Raw genomic sequence first — 21,143 nt, forward strand, 5'->3', positions numbered from 1 at the left:
GACGTTGACTCCTCCTCAGCAGCAATTCAATCAAATTCATTTCACGGCAAAGGAAATTAAGATCCATAAAGATTCCTTAACTCATTGAGGGCTACAATGCGCCCATCAAGCAGTTGCTCAGGGCCTCCATATACCATTCTCTTGTAAACAGTTGTCCACTCCTCACCCTACACTCTGCCATGTTACAGAGGCACAGTGGATAAGTGTCCATGGGACATGGCGCTGGTTCCCCAGTCATGGAGTTCACAGAGGCCTCTTGAGAACTCAACAGGTATGCAGATGTAGTGACTAGACTTGGCGCAGATTCCTTCCCAGCTGGCATCTCTTCCTCCTGCTCTCCCATAGCCGCCCCCTGGACCTGCCCAGACATCCTTTACCAAAGCTGCCAGAAACCCTGTATCACTTCTGAGTTGGAGATCCAACTCCTCCACACATTGTCTGAAGCACTCCCACTTTCCTCTCTCCTTCCCTCCCAGCCCACCATCCCAGGTCTTAAAAGTTCCTCTCACAAAAGAAACAATTGACATCACACTGCCTCTGTGGGGAGGCATGAAGCTCTAGCTCTTTGTCACCCTGGTCCCTGCCAGCTCATTACAGCCTCCTGTCATTAGCATATTAGATGCATGAGGTAAACAAAACAAACTTGCATCTGAGATTCTCAGTGCAAACCAAGATCACTCTAAACTACACCACAAGCTGGCTGTGCAGAAAGACAGGCAGGGCCCCTGCTCTGGGGAGCATAGATGAGCATAGGTGCATGAACAAGTGACATGTGCAGGTCCAATGAAGAGAAACAGACACTGGCAGACAGTCTAAAGGCTAACGTCATTTCTCACACCACAGGGAATGCCAAGCATCACAGCACAGCCATCACTTCTGACAATAACAGCAATAGCAATACCCACCCCAATCAATGGATCCTCGTGGCCCTGCTCACCTAAGACTCCAGCAGGAAAGCATCATTATTGCCTGTTACATGAAGTACTCATAGGTTCCTAAAACAAGAGAGAAGCAATGGTCAGAACCTGACCTGTTACGCAAAGCTTGGTGCCCTTTCCATGAGTCCAAATGTCCTAGGGATAGAAACAGTTAAGCAGTTAGGACAGGGTAGTTTTCCAGAGTCCTCAGCTGTCTTTCATAGGAGCCTCAAGGTCTCTGCTAAGTCTGAGGATAGGAAAAAATGACTGAAGTAATCAGGAGAGCAATGAACACTGTACAAGAGACAATATGGAAAACAAGTTGTGAGACAAAAAGAAAGAAAAAGAGAAAGAAAGAAAGAAAGAAAGAAAGAAAGAAAGAAAGAAAGAAAGAAAGAAAGAAAGAAAGAAAGAAAGAAAGAAAGAAGAGAGGGAGGGAAGGAAGGAAGGAAGGAAGGAAGGAAGGAAGGAAGAAAGAAAGAAAGTAACAAGGAAGAATGGAAAGGAAATAAACAATAAGGAGGAACAGAGAAAAGGAGAGAGGAAGGGAAGGAAAGTGAGGAGAAAAGATGGCAAACACAAACGAAGAAAGCCCCAGGTTTCTGCAGGAAGTTTCTTGGGACTGATGCTCTTTCAGACTCTAGCACTTCTAAATTACTCCAGGAGATCCGAACTCAGCTCGCCTGCTCTGCCTTTGTGCCCACACTGCCTTTTCCCTAACACATGCTTCCATCAAGACTGCTCTAGTTGAGAATGAAGACCCTGGTCTAGGCAGATTAAAACAACTACTTCAGCAAGGTTGCGGAGCCAGGCAGGTACCATTCAGGACACTGTCATGGGGACATCGTTTGTTGCCTCGGTTTCTTGCCCTGTTATACAGGATGGTGACCCTATTACTTTATAAAGTTGGATAAATTTGTCAGTGAATGTAAAGCACTTAACACAAAACCCAACACACAATCACATTTCAGGACATGTTCACTGATGTCCTTGCTGCCTAAGGGCCCTATACTAGCCTTGACTCATAGAGCATATTTGTCATACACTCATCAGCTGACTTGCTCACATCACCTAGGGACACCTTTAAACAGTGGGTACATTTCCCATCATCTGAAAAGTTGTGGATGACCAACAAATGCTTGGGAGATGAATGGAGCACTGTGTCATTCATCCAAAAGTGTCAACCCTCCTCCTAGTCACATGGCTTACTGGGTCTTTTATACAGGCAGCTGATTGGTCAACTCAGTTTCCTTTTGCCTTCTCTTGGCTTTGTGAGCATTGCATGGAGAGAGCAAACAGAGCTGAGTGCGGGACTCGGTTTATCCTCCCCATTTTGCCAGCACTCTCGATGCACCCTGTGGGTCAGCAATTTGTGGATGTAGCAGAGAAGCTCTAGCAAGAGACCAGAGCTCACGCCTCCCTGAAACGTGATTGGTCCCTCTAAGGCTCTGAGGCTGGAAGGAGTGACTCTTTATTCAAGTCACCTCTGCAGACCCCCAGCCCCACCCCTGTTGCAGCCCTTGGGTTAAGTATCACTAAATGCCTGTGATTGAACTCGTCTAATTGAGACCGGGTGGAAATCAAAATCAAGTCAGAAGAGTGGCTTAAATAACTGAGAGTAAGGACGGAAGCTGCCCTGGGCAGAGAGCCGGGACTACGGTCTGCCAGGTCTGAGGGAAATGGTTTTTCTTCTTTAAAAAAAAAAGTTACATTTACCAAACATTGATCCTGTAATAGGGGACTCTTGGTTATTGGTCCTTTCGAAATAGCCTGTCTTAGATGCTGAGGTTGTGATTTATGTTGCTCAGATGCATCACATATGCACTCATGTGCATGAGAGCATGCAGACACACACATGCACACGGGTGTGGGGGAGAAGAGGCAAGACACACAGACTTACACACAAGGACACATAGAGAGAAGGAGGCACACAGAGACATTCCTGTATTAGTCACACAGACCTGCACACACACACACACACACACGCACACACACGCACGCACCTTGTTTTACTCTTTCAGTGGCTAACCGCCTGTTAAAAGGAAACCAAAGAGGAGAGTTGAGATTAGCTCCCCCTCACTGGGCAGTTCTAAGGCCCTGCAGGCTCAGCTCCACTGCTCCATCATCTGTGGTTTTACTGGAAAGATGAGATTTCCACAGATTACAACAGCAAAAAAGCCATTCAACCACACACGTTTTTGAGTATTTGAACCTGGAAGAAGGGACTTGTTCAATGGCTAAGCAACAGGAGCTAGGAATTTGAGGTGGGTTGCATGAGGGGTCTATGAGGTTAGGGGAGCTCTTTGGATTGGGAAGATCTGGTTAAGGACCCAGGAACAAGAACTAGGGAGATAGCTCAGTGATTACGCATACCATACCATCTATTCTTCAAGACCTAGGATCAACTCCCAGAATCGATCTATATGGTGGTTCATTATCATCTGTAACCCCAGTCCCAGGAAATCCCATGTCTTTCTCTGATCTTCACAGGTACCAGGCATACATGCAGGGTATTTTTTAAATGATTCTGGATCAAGGAAGTCATCCTGGAGCAGGGGTGTGAAAACCAAGTCCCAAGAGTGACATGGACTGTATGGCTGGAAAGATGGCCTTAGTAGTGTTACTGAGGAAGTCTCTGCCCCTCGAGGGACTCATAACTCCACCGTCTTGCCGCTGTGACCTATTCTTCTTTAGTGGGGGAAGAGTCAGATTGGCTTATCTATCTTCTCCTTAACAAACATGGCAACTCAGGGGCCAAGATCAATCTTTGCAGTGCGTTCAGAGTTTCAAACTTGCTAATGCAGTAATACCGTCAGGAGCAGCTAAAGTATAAATCTCCCTCCTCCCTCCAGCTTCCTCCATGTAGGTATTCTCCTAGGAAAATGATCCCACCTCTACTTCTAGTAACCACCATATAAAGCTCCAGCAAGAATATCCCTACGTGAAATAGAAAGTATGTACTGAGCTGCCCCTTCGAGCTTAAGACGATCACTCAAAATGGCCCCAGGGCCATTGCATGTTCAGATGAGGCCCCTCATATTTCCCATTCACTGCGTTCAACATGTCAGACAGGAGCTAGGCTATGTGTAAAGCTACTCAGTTCCACATAGACAGAAGAAAAAGTAGTAGATATCCAAGGTGGGAGAAGAGACAGATGGTTTCTTTCCCCCATGCCAGTTAAGATGACCTTGATTTGGTCAGAGATCTACCTGCTTCCCATCTCCTAAAGTCTGGTGATGAATAGAAGGCCCACTGGCTCTTAAATAGGAGTGTCCAAATTGCCCTCCACACTAATTAAAAGGAAGCAGGTTTGGTGTCTAGGATCTGGCAGAGAACTTCTCCTGGCCCTGATGTGAGCAGATGTTCCGAAGGCATTTAGAGTCCAACCTTGATGCCCCACTAATGACCTCTGTGGAAGAACACTGCAGGCTGACCACTGGTGCTGAAGAGGATCTAGGAATAAATGAAGTCATGCACCACCTTAGCTGACTGCCTATGCCCTGCAGGAAAAGATGAGATCATCCCTGAGCCCCTTCTCCCAAGTGAAGGATATGGGTGGAAGGTGGAAAGGGAGAATAATTTTATGTAAGACCCAGGTGTCTATTTGAGTATCTACCACATTCATATTGTTCCTCAGACATGTCCAAGCCCCTGGGGTGGATGGTAGAAACTGAGCCCCAAATTAGCCCATGATAAATGTTGGGTGTCTTCCATTCTGCCAGCCATGTCTGGTGCCTCTCCCAGACAACATGTGAGCTGTGAGAGGCTGATGGCACCTCACATCTGGTACATGACTGATCAGATACTGGATATGACAGCATTTGGCATATAATAACCAGTTCATCAGTGGGAACAGCCTTGTCCTTTCCTGAGGACTCCGAGGAGCATCAGACTACAGCAAGGACATAGAAACAGCCCTGAGGTTGTGGAAGAAAAGACAATGGTGTAATCAGATGAGCAGACAAGTTTTTCAACAGGCTGCAGGAAGAAAGGCTAGGCTACTACACCCCCATTCCCTTTGTCTCCTGGGTCATCAACCCTGGCCAAGAACTGAGGAGATGAGACCATCAATATGTCATGTCCACTTTTGTTCCTTTTCCCAGTGCTGTAGAACACAAGACATGTAAGTCTCTGGTGTTTAGGGTGTAAACAAGTGCGACTGGCAAGGAGAGTCACTTGGCAAAGGACCCACAGGCTGATCCTTTAACCCTCTGAGGTCTGTGGTTCCTCATGCAGAGCCACTGTGGTATCTCAGCAAGAAGAGAAGGAGGAGGGGGTCCTGTTCCCCTGAGAGTCTCAGTTTAGGTCAGGGAATCTGGGCCACCCAGCACTTGGCCATTTTTGTCTTGAGGACAACCATGGTAGGAAGGACTAAGCCAAGGAGCACACAAGCTTGGAGTTCCAGAGAAGCCTGCTCTCCTCTTACAGTGTGCAGTAGAGTTCAATTTTGCAGAAACTTGGCTATGATCGTGCACGGACCTTACTCTCTGGAACTTCTGATTTAGAAAGGAGACTCCAGGCGGGCAGAGCTGAGTCTGGCTGAAGCAGCAGCTTATTGCCTGGTCCTCACACCAAGTCTGCCTCCTCAGAGGAAAATGGAGGGCTCCGCCACTAGCTTCCTCTCTCATACATCATGCCCCATCTTGTCTAACTCCTTCTCTCTTTCAGCAAGTCATTGTTACCTTACGGCTCTCTGGCCAACCCCCAAAAGACTGGAGTTTAGAGATGTCTTCTGCCTTGTAAGCTGTCTGGTTCTGAGTAGAGAAATTCCCTCCCCTGTAAGCAGCTCCTATAATAGAGTACCTCCATTGTGGGCAGACACATAAATATGAGGTAGACAAAGATTCACGGTCTAAGTGACAAATGACATGGGTAATATCCGGGGACTCTAATAGATGTGAGGCTGGTGGAGTCAGGAGTAGGGTTTTGGAGGGAAGATGCTGGTTGACCTGTGAGAAGGCATGAGGCTCAGGAGGACGGAGTCATGAGGCAGGGAGCAGAGGCAAGATTGATGTTCCAACTCTACTGCGGCAGTGGAGAAGCCAGAGGAAGTCAGATGCTATCTGTGGCCAGGGAATGACTGATTTTTGTTGTTGTTTGTTTTGGGTTTTTTGTTGTTGGTTTTTGTTTTTTTTTTTTAACCTGAAGAAGGCAGAATTATGGGGACTATTGGGATGGAACATGGAAGCAGAAAAGGAGAGGATCTGATGGTCCCACTGGAAAGGGTTATGTCATAGGAACTATCAGAAGGGGTCTTGAGAAGATGGCACAGTGTGGAAAGAAAGTGGAGTGGAACCAGGTGCTCAGATTTTCCTGCTCACTACCCTGACTTCTCAGCCCATCCTTAGTGCAGAGTGGCTCCCTCTTAGTGCGGAGCACGAACAGTGTTCAAGGGTAAGGCCACACAGAGGTCTGCAGCATGTGAAAGGCAGGTGGGTTGGACCAACACCCAAGAGATGGCTCTTGAAGGAGGTACAGGTTTAGGATAGACCCGCAGGTAGGCGGGGGGAGCATGTAAGACCCAGAACATGGGGAGAGAGTAGAAAACTCTGGCCCTAGAAGACCAGTAACCTCGCTGGGGAAACTTCCTGACTTTTTCTTCTTCCCTTTATCCACCTATGATATGGACATCACTTCTCAGCACAGATGTAGAGCTCTGTGAAATCCCAAAGGGAAATTCAGAAGCATTCTGGGGCTGGGTTGGTAGTGGCCTGAGGAGTTTCAGGCTTCCCAGCAGGCCTAATAGACTCAGACTTGAGCCAGACCCTCTAACAGCACACACACGGGGCCAGTGTGCTTCAACATGCCCTGCTTTGCATGAGAAGACCTTTCGTTAATGTGCTTATAAAACCAGGTGATGGCTGTGCAGCCCCAAATCCTCCTCCTGCTTCCTCTGTGCCCCCTTCCCTTTTCACTTCATCCCTTGGGTGTGACTGGTCAGTCCCCTGAGACCCTGTGTTCTTCTGATCACCCCTCCTCCCCACTCTCTCCTACTTCTCCAAACCAGCCTGAAAGACCTGATGTTTTATTAAAGTCTAGATCTTCCTATTCTAAGGCCACCTTCCTCTAACTAATTCTGTAATTCAATTAGTAGGAAGCCGAGGCCTGGTTGCGGGGGGAGGAAGGAGAGCCCATCACATCGGGAGCCTTTCCTTCCGTGATGATTACACCCCAGGCTTCAGCCCTGTTCGAGTTGGGCAGGAAATTGTTCTTCCTTCACTTCACAATGACAAGGGCCTTTTATCCCGGGCTCACGGGGGCTTTGTAAATTACTGCCATCATCTCGGTACAATTAATTCTGCTGCACTGTGTTTTTTTCCCCCACGTGGGAGAAGGCTCCACCCACTTTTCTAGGCAACACCAATGCCCCTTATCTCATGGTGGGTAGTAGGCTGCTCTGCTAGAGAAAGGTAGACACCCTTACCCACAACTTCTCCTGCCATGCCTCTATGCCACCATTCTGCCTGTCTCTCCCCAGCTGGATTCTTGTACCTGGGCCATGTCATTTGTAATTCTTCCTGCCCTTCCTTCCTTTCTTCCTGTGTTTATGTCCCAAGGTTCCCAGTCTCTCTTCTGGCCTCAGTCATGGGGCTCCTGCCCCTCTTTCTTTGTATGCATTTGGTCTCTCAGCCTTCCACCTAATCCGAGAGATATAAAGATGGTGTCTCCACCCTCACAGGATGGCAGTCTGTTCAAAGACACAAGACATGAAATTGGCAAATAGAACAGTGAGTAAATACGAATGGGCAGGCCGAAAAGGTTAGGTGGCTACATAAAGACAAGCAAGCTTGGGATAGCGCATTCAGCACAAGTGCCAGGGCAGAGGCAGGTCAGGGTGTGCCAGCAGAGGAGGGCCACCACCAGCGGTGAGGAAGAGGAAGAGCCTAGCCCAGTCTCAGTTGCTGACAGGGTACTGTATTCAATTTCTCTCCAATTATGTTATTTCTCTGTCCCCACTCCCAGCCAGATGGTCTCCAAAGTTCCTTTTCTCTCTGACAGACTGGGGCTCTATTCTGCTCAGTCCAGTTCTTTAAAGAGAGAAGAGAGAGTGTGGGGAGCCTTGAAGGGTAGCAGGGCAGCAATGAGCTGGTGGGCGGGGAAAGATGAGGGCTTGGGGTGACGTCATGGCTCACTCAGAGAGTCCCCAGGCCACTTGAGTAGTTTCTTACTTCGGGCCACACACCTGAGAAGATCTTAAGAGACCAGGGAGTCTGGCAATGCTCTCAGAGCAACTGGCTTCCGTTCCCCAAACACCAACCCCTCTCACTCAGGTCAGTGAACCAAACTTACACTTACAGCTTGCCAGGCAGAGAACCTGCCCCAAAGCTCAGACCCGCACTGTCCAGTTCCAGCACAGAGGAGAGGTTGAGGTTGCAGGGTTATCTGCCCCACCACCAGAGGATTGTCCTTAGGCTGTATTTGCAGTACAACCAATGAATGCCTGGCAATCTGTCTCCTCAGCACAGGCTATGGGTCCTGCATTCCGTGTTACCTACTCTCATCTCTCCATTTTCACTCCATCCTCCTCTTTTCACACAGATTGGCTTTTTTTTTCTTGAAAGTTAATTATGCAAGTGATCTGTGAATACAGTCTGAGTCTAAATGTGTCAAACCAAACAAGACGTGTAGACTCACCACAGGGCTGCATCCCCATCACACCTCATGCTCCTGCGCTCAGCTCCTTGTAACTTTGCCTGTAAATACAGACAAGAATACATACGGAAGGAGTGGGATATGCCTCCGTGGCGTATCCACGGCATCCATTATCATACAAGTTGTTTCTCCTCTCTGATGACACTGCTTTCTGTGTTGGTACATTCAGGATCATTTTGCTTTTTTAGCTACCGTAGAGCATTCAGTTTGAAAATAGAAATACTCTTGCCTTGGGGACATTTTTTAGGTTTTCAGGTTTGGTTTGGTTTGGGTTTTTTTTTCCCCTACTCCTAACAGTCACAATGGACTAACAGCACAAGTACCAGACCATACACTTGTAGGATGGGAACTTGGAGAGGATGGCAGCACCTGGAAGGCAGGAGGAACCTTTATGTCATGGGTCCCATCATGGGAAGGACACATCCTGCTCAGAACCTTTAAGGCCCCCAATGGAAGCCCTGTGACTAGACCCACACACAGTGTGCAGCTATAACTACTCCACAACAGGATCTGCCTGCCACCCACGCCGTGAATTCGCATACGGCCTCTGCAGGGATAGCTCTGAAGGATCCACTATGCAGCCTACGACAGTGAATCTGGCTGACTCAGTAGCTGCCAGGCTGAGGCTGGAAAGCACATCCTCCAAGCTATCTCAGCTTTATACTCAGCTCCCAGCCCAGAGGCGCAGCAATGAACACTGGGCTGTAATAGCTAGCGTTCAGGTGGGATCTGTGAGCACCTCTGCTCTGTTCCTAGATGGGTGATCTGTGCCAGGGTCTGATAAGGCTTGGCCCCTAGGATCCCACCTTGGCCAGCACCCCAAACCCGTGGTTATGTAGAGTACCCTGTGAGGGCAAGCTGTCCTACCGTAGCCTCCTCTCTACCAAAGCTGGCGTTCCCTAGGGCTCTGCTTGTATCTCATCGCAGCCAGGGCACAAGCTGGTCCTTCATTCAGTCCGCATTTGGCAGTCCGCATATCCACATCTGCCTTCCTCAAAGAGCCTTGAGCGAGCAGACTAATCTCTCCTGCTGCAAAGTGAAGTCCAAATCCAACTGCTAGAGAAGGGCCAGCAGCGTCTGTGTACAGCTGGACCTGCCTCACAAGGAGGAGGTAGAGTGACGGGGGGATGAAGGACCATGCTCTGCCCTTCCCCCACTTCCTACATCACACGAGGGAACAAGTATCCACAGCAGGTACCCCAAGGCCCCGATTCAGCTTTGGTTAACAACCACAGGTGGTTAACAGGTCTCCTTACACGCTTCTAAGAGGGATTACTGTCCCAGGTTAGATATAAGAAAGATAAAGAACCCGTGACTCAGAAAAGGGAAGCCCTGAGTGTCCTGTGGCTGGTGCAGGGCTCTTCTGAACAAACTGTGTATTAGCTTTTTCAAGGAATTCCAGAAGGCGGATATGAGTGTACTATCAGGCCTGATCTGGGAGCCTACAGGAAGGAAAAAGGTAACCCGCAGCGCGCGACCCACCCACTGCCTCTCACAAGCAACCTCAGACTCTGCCACCACGAAGGAAGCCCAACATATTACATCATCCACAGGGCCTAGCATAGCTCTTGGCAGCTTCTGAACACAATCTCTGCAACCCCTCCATCGCCGCCTGTGGCCCTTCCAACAAGTTGGCCAAGGTGTCTGGGCATCCGGTGCTCTCAATAAGTAAGGCACCTCTGCCCTGGACTGAGTCAGAGAAACAAGCAGAACAAGAACCAGATGGAGTTCCTGCCCTCATCTGAGCATTAGGAGATTGCCAATCCATGGGCAAATAGATATTAACGTCAGGGAGTACTGGGTGGTGATGAGGGATGGCAAAGGGGCAAAGGGGCAAAGGGGCGGGGAGATGCGTGTGCTGGAGGTTGGGATGGCAGTGAGGAGATGGGCTGAGAGAAGTGATGGAGGAGATCACATCTAATGATGGCTGAAGGAAGCGCAGGAGGAAGCAGGCCAGGCTGGGAGAAGGGGTGCAGTGAGGAAGTCACCACTGCAGAAAAGGGATCTAAGATAGAACATGTCCCAGGAAGATGAGAAACGGTAAAGAAACCAGTGAATCCAGAGGTGGAAATGCAGGGGAAGGTCACTTGGGCCTGAGAGGGGGTTCCTAAAAGACCCAGTTACACGGCAGAGCTCTGGGGTCTCTCAAAAACAAGGGAAGAGAATCCTGAAAGTTGGACAAAAGCAACAGATTCCCCTCCTCCAGAATCCATACTTTATTATTCTGGTCTGTGGAAACAATATGGTCACTTCCTGCTTCTCCTTCTCTTACTTCCTCTTTCTCTCCAAACCTACCCCTGACCTTGTCCCTAGCTGGCTTGCCCGCATGCAGCTGAGGTACTAGCTGCCTCTCTGTAGCAGGCAGAAGACAAGGCCAACAAGGGGACAAGGGAACAGGAGGAAAGGCGCCCCTGGGAGAGGCAGGCGGCAGCACGAGGGACGACGTCACAGGGCCTCTGACCGCTATTCATTTCAGTCGCCTGTGTCTCCATCAATAACCGTCTGCCAGTGACCAGGAGGGAAGAGGAGGGAGAGGAGGGAGGAGGGGCAGTGTGGGCCTGGTCCAGGAGAGGGAGCAAGGCATGGAGACTCCTTGGCAGGAGGTAGAGCCAGCCCTGGAACGGGAGCTTCTGTCTCCCAAGATCTATTTCCTTTTTTTATCTCTGTTTCCTCTTCACACACGTTCCTCCCTTCCTGCCATCTCGCCAGCCAGCCAGCAAAGACAAGGGAACAGGATCTATTTCTACATCAGAAGGGGAGGAGCAGAGGTTAGTAGCTACAAGCTTGATAGTAAGGCACAGGAGAGGACATTGTGGGGACTCTGTGCATCAAGTGACCACAAGAAGCCTAATGACTAGAACCGTCGTGGCTACCAGACAGCCACTGCCTGCTGGAGAGCCTTGGGAGAAGAGAGCCTGGGTCTAGCACAGAGTAGGCATTCACGAAGTCAGGGGCCTTGGCAGAACCAGAAGGCACGTGGTAAACAGTCAGGAAAGGATGCAGCCCATGCAGGGACTGGAGTAGTCAAACTGCTTCAAGGAAACTCATGAAAAGAACTGGGATAGGGGCAGTAAGTGTGGCCACAGTAGACTGGTCACACACACACACACACACACAAATGGGGTGGGGAGTAGTAGGAGCAAGGAGGAAAACAGGGTCCTTTCTCTAGGGTAGGGTCATGAACGGCATTGCGGACAAGCCTGCTGTAGCCAAAGACTCGTGGCTTCCAACTAGTTTTGCGGATGAGACAAGCTGCACGCACGGCTGCAGACAGAGGAAGAGGTCCCTGTAGCTAGTCACCAAACATTCCGTTCCGTGTCATGGTTCCTACCGAGGGGCACTGAGCCCTCCGGTGAGCAGGCTGCACCCGCACGGGACACGAAGCAGTGGAGTGGGGCTGTTGCAATGACTCAGGGGGAGAAATGGACAGGACTTTGGAGAGCATGCTCAGTTCTTTTCATCGAGGAAGACGCAGGCGAGGTGGTGTAAAGCAGAGCTGTCCTCGAGGAGGTAGAGGCAGAACACGGTAGGCCTCAGTGGGTTAGCCCAAGAACCCTTCAGGCTAGGAGGTGTGTGAAGACCCTCAACACAGCGTTGACAGCCGGAATCGGAGCAGAGAACACAAAGGACATATGACAACCCTGGTCATTTGATTAAGACAACTGACTTGCTCTGGCCTTTATCTGGAAGGTCCCTGACACTTGTACTCCTGGGGGGGGGGGGGGGAGCAGATCAAGGAAGGAGGCCCAGGCAGGAACAGCCAGGGGAGCTAAACGGGAAAACTGCCCCTTCTGAAAGGTGTAGGGGCTAGCGTTGAAACTGATTAAAAACAACACTGCCGAGGAGTGGGGAGACGGCAGAGACGAGACGCCTGAAGCACTAGGGCGCAAGGACAGGAAGAGACCCACGGGCAGAGAAGGGGGGCGTGGGGAGTGGGGAGGCCTCCGCGGAGGGAGCAAAATAGAAAAAGCCACGGAGGAAGGCGAAGCAGACAGACGGGAGACCGAGGGGCAGGGAAGCTCCGAGGAGAGAGCCCAGGAAAGAGCGAGGTGGGGAGAGCAGTGACGAGCGGGAGGGCGGGCGGGAGAGTGGGGCGGGCGGCAGGGCGCGGCGGCGGGCCGGGCCTGGCTGGGGGCGCCCCCACTGACCCTTGTCGCCGCTTGCTTCCCTCCCAGGCTGCGCTTTCCTCACCTACTGCGAGCGTGAGTCAGCGCTGAAGGCCCAGAGCGCGCTGCACGAGCAGAAGACCCTGCCCGGGGTAAGTGGCGCCGGCCGCGGCGCAGCTGACCGCGCGCCGACAGGGGGCGACTTCGGGAGGTCGGGCAGCGCCGCGCGGGGCGGGGACAGCAGGGACCCCGCGGCCCGGGCTGCCTCCCGCTGAGCCCCCGAGCTTGCGCCCAGGGGAGGGTGCAGGGGCCGTGGGGACTGAGCTCGGACGCGCCCGTCGCTATGGCTCCTGGCCGTCCAGACCCGACGGGGGAGGATCTTGGCGGTGGCCCGGAGCCCAGGCGCAGCTAAAGCGCACACGGCCCGGGGCGGGGCGCTGCTTGTCCTGGGCCTGGAGCCGCGCACTGTCGGGCGATGCCTCCGATGCTCGCCTCGTTCCCGAGAGCATTCAGCGGGGCCCCGCTGGGGTCCGGCAACCGCGGCTCCTCAGCCCCGGGCAGCGATAGGAGGGGCGCCTCCCCGCCGCCGCCAGTGAGATCACCGCGGTTTATTTAAGGAGCCAGCCCTCGGCTTTGATAAACTATCGCGCCTTGGTCCTGGTTTATAGCTTCTGCGCGGGGGAGAAGAGAATTATTTATGGTCCCCCTAACTGGGTGTGATATCAGCCGTGGCTATTATCGAGGCTAGTTCATCACCATAAAATAAGAAGTGTCCCTCGGGTCAAGGGTCTGCGCGGTCTCTCCTGTGGGTTCAGAGAGATTGGGTTGGAGGGTTAGGAAATATACAGCTGCTGAGCATCTAAAGATAAATGGAAAGATGTGTGCTTCTAGGCATAGCTTAAAGAATTTGTAAATATGCAGGAGTATACAGTGGGCGCTGCTGGGAAGCACGTGTGCTCACGATGTGTGCACGCCTATGCTTAGGACATGCGTGTTTACATTCTTACCAAGCAAACCATATGTAAACATAGGTTTCCATTTCTGCCCCACAGCAGGAAAGGTTACCCAGGTAGACAAGAGCAAATGGTACACCCCAGGGTGAAGCAGCAACCACTTCTATCCGATTCCATCTTGCTTCAGAGGTCTTTAGTTAAGGCTTTGGGTCGAGAATGCGGGATTACACAGGCCCATCCTTCCATTATGACAGCCTTTGTATTGTATTTTGGTATTTGTGATTGCAAAGCACGGGGCTGAGTCATCTTAATAACATAGCCGCGGATGCAAATATATGGAAATGCGAGCGCGCACAGATTTTGTGTGGAACGGGGCTTTGGCAGGGTGACCGTTCCCAGTTGGTTTTTTAGTGGCGCGACTACATGCACATATATTATAGTAATACTTTCTGGATGCTCTCTGTGGGGTGGCAAAAATGTGCTCTACGTTATGCGTGACGCATAAAGCCATATTGTAAGATAGTCAAAGGTTTCTCAGTAAGGTTTGTGCTGATTAATAAAGTGTTTATGGCACTTTGTTTGGGGGGGGGGTGATAGATATTTGAGAGCCACCCAAATGGAATAGAAAATACCACATTGTTACTGGAGGCCCTCCATCAGCTTGAGAGCTATTGCTGGGGAGTTTCATAATGACTAAAAGCCGGAATCAGATGGGGAAACAGAAAGAGAGATGGTGGGAGGAGGGTTAGGATTTTTGAAAAAGGAAAAAAAAAAACGACTGTGGATTGTTCCAGATCTAACCTTAACTCGCGGTTGTTTATTTTACATATAATAGAATAGCTAAATGATGAAGTGTATTAGTTCTTTAATAATTTATAGAAATACTTTGATGTTGCAGTAATTACATTAAAGGTCACATATCAAAGGTAATTTGGTTGAGCAGCTGTGATGGTTTCTCAGAAGCAATCAATATCACTGTCCGTGGTGCTGATTTCACCAAGGGGCCTGCCAGATTAAAGAAGGCTTATTACCAGGCAGAAAGGCCCAGGGGAAATCAGGAGCACGTTGGAGCGAGGCACCAGCCCCCCTTCCACCGATAATTAACACCATTCCCCATAATCTGCGCTAATCCTTCATACTGGGAGATCCAGTGGCATTTTTCTGAAATCACAAAGACAAGTTGGGCAGGTCCGGGAGAAAAAGGCAAAAGGAACCGTGCATATATGTTGGCAGAGATGGGGTGAGTTTAGAGGCCTCTGGCGGGAGTCAGACACAGCCTGGGGTTTCCTTTGCTACCTGCCTGGAGCACCATCCTTTCTGCAAAAGACCCAGAGAAGAAGCAAGCTCACCAACCTCGGCGTACAATGCTCTAGGCAGGAGGAGCTCACACAGGGAGATGCTGGGGGTGGGGGTGGGGAAATAGAGTAGCAGCTACAGGTTCTGAGAACACATTGTCCCCACACAACTCGAATGCAGACAAATGGGGGAAAATGACCAGGTAAAATTATGCTCTAAAGTGGAGTCATTTTGATCGGGGATGGGGGGAGGTGGGGGGTAGGGGGCAGGGGGAGCAGAACTACCATTATTATTATCGTGAGCTGATTTTCTCCTTGGAGATCAGAGGAAGTCTACCACCAGAAAATGGAGGGAGAGGTCCAAGCAAAATGTTCTTCAACCAAATCATGTGTTCCTGACTGTGGAGGCTGTGCTTACACATGTCTGTGTGTCTGGAAGTGAGGCACAGGAGAAGCCTCTTCTTGTCTGGGGTGGCCGTGTTAGGTGTCCCAGTGAGCACCCTCCATATCTGACCGAGGAGAATGAAATTGAAAAAAGAACCTGGAGAACTGGTAACCTCAGCAGTTTAGGCACTTTTCCAGACTTCAAAATCCATTAAAATCAATCCATTAAAACCAGCCCTCTACTTTCTTACTGAGGAGAGATAGGAGGAAAAGCTGGTGCAGGCAACACATTCTGCTTCCCAGCAAGTTACAAAGCCAGCAACCCCTTCCAGCAAGAAAAATAAGCCATTGCTGCACACAAAGGCACATAAGGGCACATGCACACACCACTAGAGCTCACAACAGCAGCACAGCAACAGCAGCTGGACCAGAGGCACTCCTCACTCACCTTCATCCGGGACAGCAGGGGTGATAAAGTTTCTCTTGGGAAAACTAGAATATTAGGGAACAAGTCCCCATTGGGTATTCTTCTGAATCAGAGGCCAATTTCCCTGGAAATCAGCCTAATTGAAACTTCTCTGAGGGGTGATGGAGTCATCCCCTCGACCAGTGTCACAAATGGATTATTATTCTTCAATGTGCCATGATTTCAGAAGAGTGGGATTACTAAACCATGAAGCCTCACCAGGGTCCCCGGGAATAGGGCCTCCGGCCAGAAAGCAGACATAGTGCACTTTATGATATCTCTTTTGCTTCTCTCTCTCTCTCTCTCTCTCTCTCTCTCTCTCTCTCTCTCTCCCCATCTCTCTTCACTCTTTCCTAGCTGTCTGGTTGACCTTCTGAAGACCAGTCCCTTGTATTATCCATGTTTACCGGATACAATCATAGAGTGTGGCTTCTCAACCCATCAGCAAGCATTTTCCAATGCATCCCTTTTCCTCTTGGAATTGCCCATCAATCTGAGGACAGAAGTCACACCCATAAATATAATCAATAATCAGAGACCATAGTGGTTAAGATACAGCTGCCTGTATAGTAAACTACTTAGCACTCACAGTGAATACTTGCTAAGTATTAGATGACAGGCACGATGTTGCATGTCACCTCCCTTGCCTCAGACTCTCTTCAAAACCACCCTGAATGGAAGACACAATGATCTGGATCACAAAATTGATAAATAGTTCCAGATCTCCCACTACCATTTGAGCTCCTTACTTCTGATAGTGCTGCCAATTGCTTTAGAACCTTCAGAGTGACTGTCTTAATCAGGGTTTCTATTCCAGCACAAACATCATGACCAAGAAGCAAGTTGGGGAGGAAAGGGCTTATTGAGCTTATACTTCCATGCTGCTGTTCATTACCAAAGGAAGTCAGGACTGGAACTCAAGCAGGTCAGGAAGCAGGAGCTGATGCAGAAGCCATGGGGGGATGTTATTTACTGGCTTGCTTCCCCTGGCTTTCTCAGCCTGCTCTCTTATAGAACCCAAGAGCACCAACCCAGAAATGGTACCACCCACAAGAGGCCCTCTCCACTTGATCACTAATTGAGAAAATGCCCCACAGTTGGATCTCATGGAAGCACTTCCCCAACTGAAGTTCCTTCCTCTGTGATAACTCCAGTCTGTGTCAAGTTGACACACAGAACCAGCCAGTACAGTGACAAACATGGCTATGAGTAGATTTCAGGTTTCCTTCAGGATATGAGCAGGTAGGAAGAGAGTTTGGAGTCATATGACTATGTTGGAGGACCAAGAAACAGCCTAAAGCTGCGCATTCACAGCATGGCAGAAGCCTGACCAAAAAGCCCCCTGAAAGAGAGGTGTTCATGCTCTATAACATCTCTGAGAGCTGGGCAGACTCGGAGCACCCAGCAGGCCCTGTGGAAGAACTGCCTGCCTTAAAACACAGCCCTGCTGCAGAGTTCCAGCTGCTCCAGCCTTTAGGGCTTTGCAGGGGATTGTCTTCCAAGGAGAACCCATCTGTTTCCAAAGTTAGGAATATGGGGCCCAGGGGACGAAGCTCTGACTAGGGAAATGCCGAGAATGTGATGAGAGGTGGCCAGAATTACTCCTTCCACAGCAGAAAGTTTCTTGGCCAGAGTTGGAAAAAAAATGGGGGACGGAGTCCAGTTAGCAGGAGGTCTGAAGGCAACAAGGAGGAAGCTGTGTGGTGGGGAGCTGGCGGCTGTGCTGGAAGCGAGCTGTTTCTTCTTGGTAAACATTTGAAATGCCAATCTGCTAGTTAAAGACGGGCTCTTGTAACCTCACTGGGCAACTAACACATGTTGTCGCCTCCCACCCACCCCCAGACACACAAGAGACGGGCAATATCCCTGCCAGCCACGCTCCCCAACTCAGATCATTGTGGTACAGGACTTCTCATTTCCATGGCAAATTAGGGTGAACTTCTGTGAGTTTGTTAAGAAAGCTAGTAAGTTGGAAAATTCACCAAACATAAGATTTGGGTGGAGCCTTCACACTACAGTCCCTTCTAGTGTCTCCCTTAAGTTTCCCTTGCTCTTGATTTTATTTATTTATTACACCACCTTCTGACCTGTTTTCTCCTGTTCTCCATTCTGGATATCCTCCTTTTGCCTTTCATTTCCAGCCCCCTCATTTTTTCCTGTCCTCCCAGTGTCGTTTCTATCTCCTCTCCTTACCTCATGGCTTCTTTGACTTACCCCATCTTGGCTCCTGTACAAGGCTCTAGTGGGACCTCCGCCAGCCTTCCAGGAGGCTCCCCTAATGAGGCCCCTCTCCCTCTCAAACTGCCCTGCCATTGAAGGATCCATCTAATTTTATGTACAACTGTAAAGATGAATGATAAGTAGAAAGGATACAGGCAAGAAGATGAATAAATTATAAAGGGCAAATGATGACAAGCCTGGGGTCCCCAGAGAGAGTGATATGATAACAGAAACTAGAGACGAATTTATGAAGGGAAGAGTTAGCATGCTCAGAGGCTGTGAATTCTCCGAGGTAGTTTTACAACTCCTGGTGATCGGCATAATCAAAGCATTTCGGTTTAGAAATGTGATATATTTCTACTTGTCTGTCTTGCAGGAAGTGTCGGGTATGTCTCTGTGTAGTGAAGCTGTGTCTTGCCACGACCTGTGTCCTCTCTCACAATCTCTGCCACCTTCTGTGTCTCTGTTTGAGACAGTAGTGTCCCAGCCAGACTCACATGCTCCTCCTGCTGTCCTTCTGGCTGAGTGTGTTAGTTTAAGGACAGGATGACAAAATACCACCAACTGGAGGCTTTAGACACAAAAACATATCTTGGTTCTTGGTTCACAAACCAAGATGCCTGTAAACTTGGTTCCTCCTGAAGGCTTAAGGACATCTCCTATGACTCTCTCTCTCTCTCTCTCTCTCTCTCTCTCTCTCTCTCTCTCTCTCTCTCTCTCTCTCTCTCTCTCTCTCTCTCCTAGCTTCTAGATCTGGGGCTCTTGTTGGCTACAGGTATTCTGTCTGTTGCTTTGTCTTATAGTACTTGGCCCGCTATTTCTGTACCTATGTGTTTTACTTCTGAAGACACCAGTCACATTAGATCATGTCTCATCCCAAGGACCTTACCTGGGTTCTCTGTAAAGATCCTGTCTCCAACACATTCTTACTCACAGATAAGACTTCTTTCTTTCACAACCACAGTTTAATCTGTAATATTGTACAACATACTACCTTTGAGTATTCCATAACAGAAGGAAAAACAGATCTTCAGTGATGCCTGAGACATGTTCTTCTGTGGGGGAAATGAGTGACATATCAGTTTTCTTTCCTATAGTCCTTAAAGGGAATTTTCCATCTGTCCTTTAGATGGTGGCCCTTAGATGTACAATTCAATACCCAAAGAACATGGGGCATTGTCTTGAAGATGCTCTTGGCATCTGGGAGGAGTAGCCAGGGAGTCATCTATATATTCTGAAATGCACATGATAGTGTCCCCAATGATGATCTGGTTCCCCCAAATGTTATCTGTGCCAAGGAAGAGAAACTGTACAAGGGCCAAAGGTGGTGTAGAAGACTGGAATGACAGCAAGCCAGAGACTGAGCATTCCCTCTTCATGCCTGGTTCTCATTCATTTCGAGTGATGGGAGGAGCTGGAGGTTGCACTAAAGAGCATACATTTAAATGGTGTGAACATCTGGAACAGCCAAGTCCATCTCCTACATCTGGGCACAAAGCTGGTGATGCCTGCCTTGTGTTGTAGCCTTCAGGGACGACTCAGTCCAAGACCCTTTCCAGCTCTGCTCTCTCCTTTGACTGACATGAAATAAATGAGCTGAGTGACATGACCTGAGAAATTGCTCATGACAGAGAAATAACAAAAACCCAGACCTCCTAAGCTCATCCCTGGGGGAGCTCTCCAGCACCTCCCCCTTGGGAAGACCCTCTCCCACCCAATAGAAAGCCCAGGTGTCAGGCTTATGTGCAGCATAACACAACATAACATCACTTTGCTATGTGACACAAATCTGATCCCATTATCCAGAAGGCAATACCCACATGAAGGGAGTGCAGGAGCATCAGGAGGAGAGCCAAAGAACTTTCTATGCAGAGACAGTGTCAGTTGGACCGAGAGACACGCCTATAGCCCACACAGTTCAGCCCTATGTTCCACTGCTGCCATCGCAGACCCCGCTCTCTCCTCAGGTAGAAAAGTCCTTGAGTCCTCCCCACCTCAGGGTTTCGCTCACACACCTCCCTCCTAAATGTGCCATTTCTTCGCTGCCCTGTACACATTGGCTTTGGAAGTTCACATACATTTATCGCATAAATGACTTTGGGACCCTGAGAGGTCCAAAGCAAAGTCCAGGCCTGGCTACCTGCTGTGGCTAGCAAGACTCTCTATGAGCCAGAAAACACCTGTGTGTCCTTTACCATGGGCCTGGACTCAGAAAGCATGTGGGTGAATGGATGTGGCCGGGAAATCTAGGTTTATGTCACAACAATCCATGCGACTCCTGGTCATCTAACGTCCTCCCCAGGGCCACCTTCTAGGCTGTTCACCTCTGGAATCCCTTCTAATTCTGATATTCTTCTTATTTCTCATAACAAGAGGGCCAGCATTCCACACACTGCTTAAGGAGGCAGAATAAAGGGTGAGTGGGAAAGCTCTGTGCTCTCCTTTGACTCACGTGGGACCAATAATCTGTATGACACGAGCTGAGAATGTTCTCATGACAGAAATGGATCAAGGACCCAAATATCCAAGACTCATCCATGGGGGTGGTCTATAGCCTCTCCCTTTGGAAGACTCCTTCCTGCCAGGATAGGAGGCCAGTGTGTCATGTTAATGTGCAGCCCAGTATCCCTTTGCTGCTATGATTTTATCTCCTGCCCTCCACCACTGCCCCCAGAGGTGGCAAGTGTAGTAAGTAAAGCAAGGGTCAGACAGACTCCTCCCTGGCTCACCTACCCAGAGCCAAAGCTGGATTCTCAACAGCCATCCCACCTCTGCACTCTGCTCATTCTGAAGAGTCCAGAGAGGCACGTTGCCGCTTGCAGGAGCACTGGCCTATTGTGATACAGTACAGATATCTTCTCCCATGTTCAATACAGAACAAAATTAGCAAGACCATGTTTGGCTGAAGACATTTATAATGCGGCGGTAATGGGAAGTGTCTTGTGGTTCCAGAAAGACAAATCAGGCCGTCCTGAGGAATACCATCCCCAGGGGTAGCCACTTATATGCCAGATCCTTGCCCTGCTGGTACCTTCTCCATAGGATAATCAAGGTTATCCCTGTGCCCTGTGAGACAAAGCTCTCATCACCTTTGCTTCCTGTCACTCAGAAAACTCAGCCAAAGGCCAGCCCGCTCCTGGATTCCCCAG

The 21,143-nt window shown here is 49.6% G+C and overlaps 1 protein-coding gene across 28 annotated transcripts in view; it reads left to right on the forward strand.

Moving 5' to 3' along the window:
- Celf4 (CUGBP Elav-like family member 4) overlaps positions 1–21,143 on the forward strand; it is a 278,574-nt gene that overhangs the window by 63,683 nt on the left and 193,748 nt on the right. For all 28 annotated transcript variants that reach the window (XM_052155776.1, XM_052155796.1, XM_052155777.1 and 25 more), the window contains exon 2: positions 12,746–12,828. In XM_052155776.1, coding sequence (XP_052011736.1) covers positions 12,746–12,828 — 83 coding nt within the window. The remainder of the gene's footprint in view (positions 1–12,745; positions 12,829–21,143) is intronic.

Source organism: Apodemus sylvaticus, chromosome 13 (genome assembly GCF_947179515.1).
Source record: "Apodemus sylvaticus chromosome 13, mApoSyl1.1, whole genome shotgun sequence".
Taxonomy (NCBI): domain Eukaryota; kingdom Metazoa; phylum Chordata; class Mammalia; order Rodentia; family Muridae; genus Apodemus; species Apodemus sylvaticus.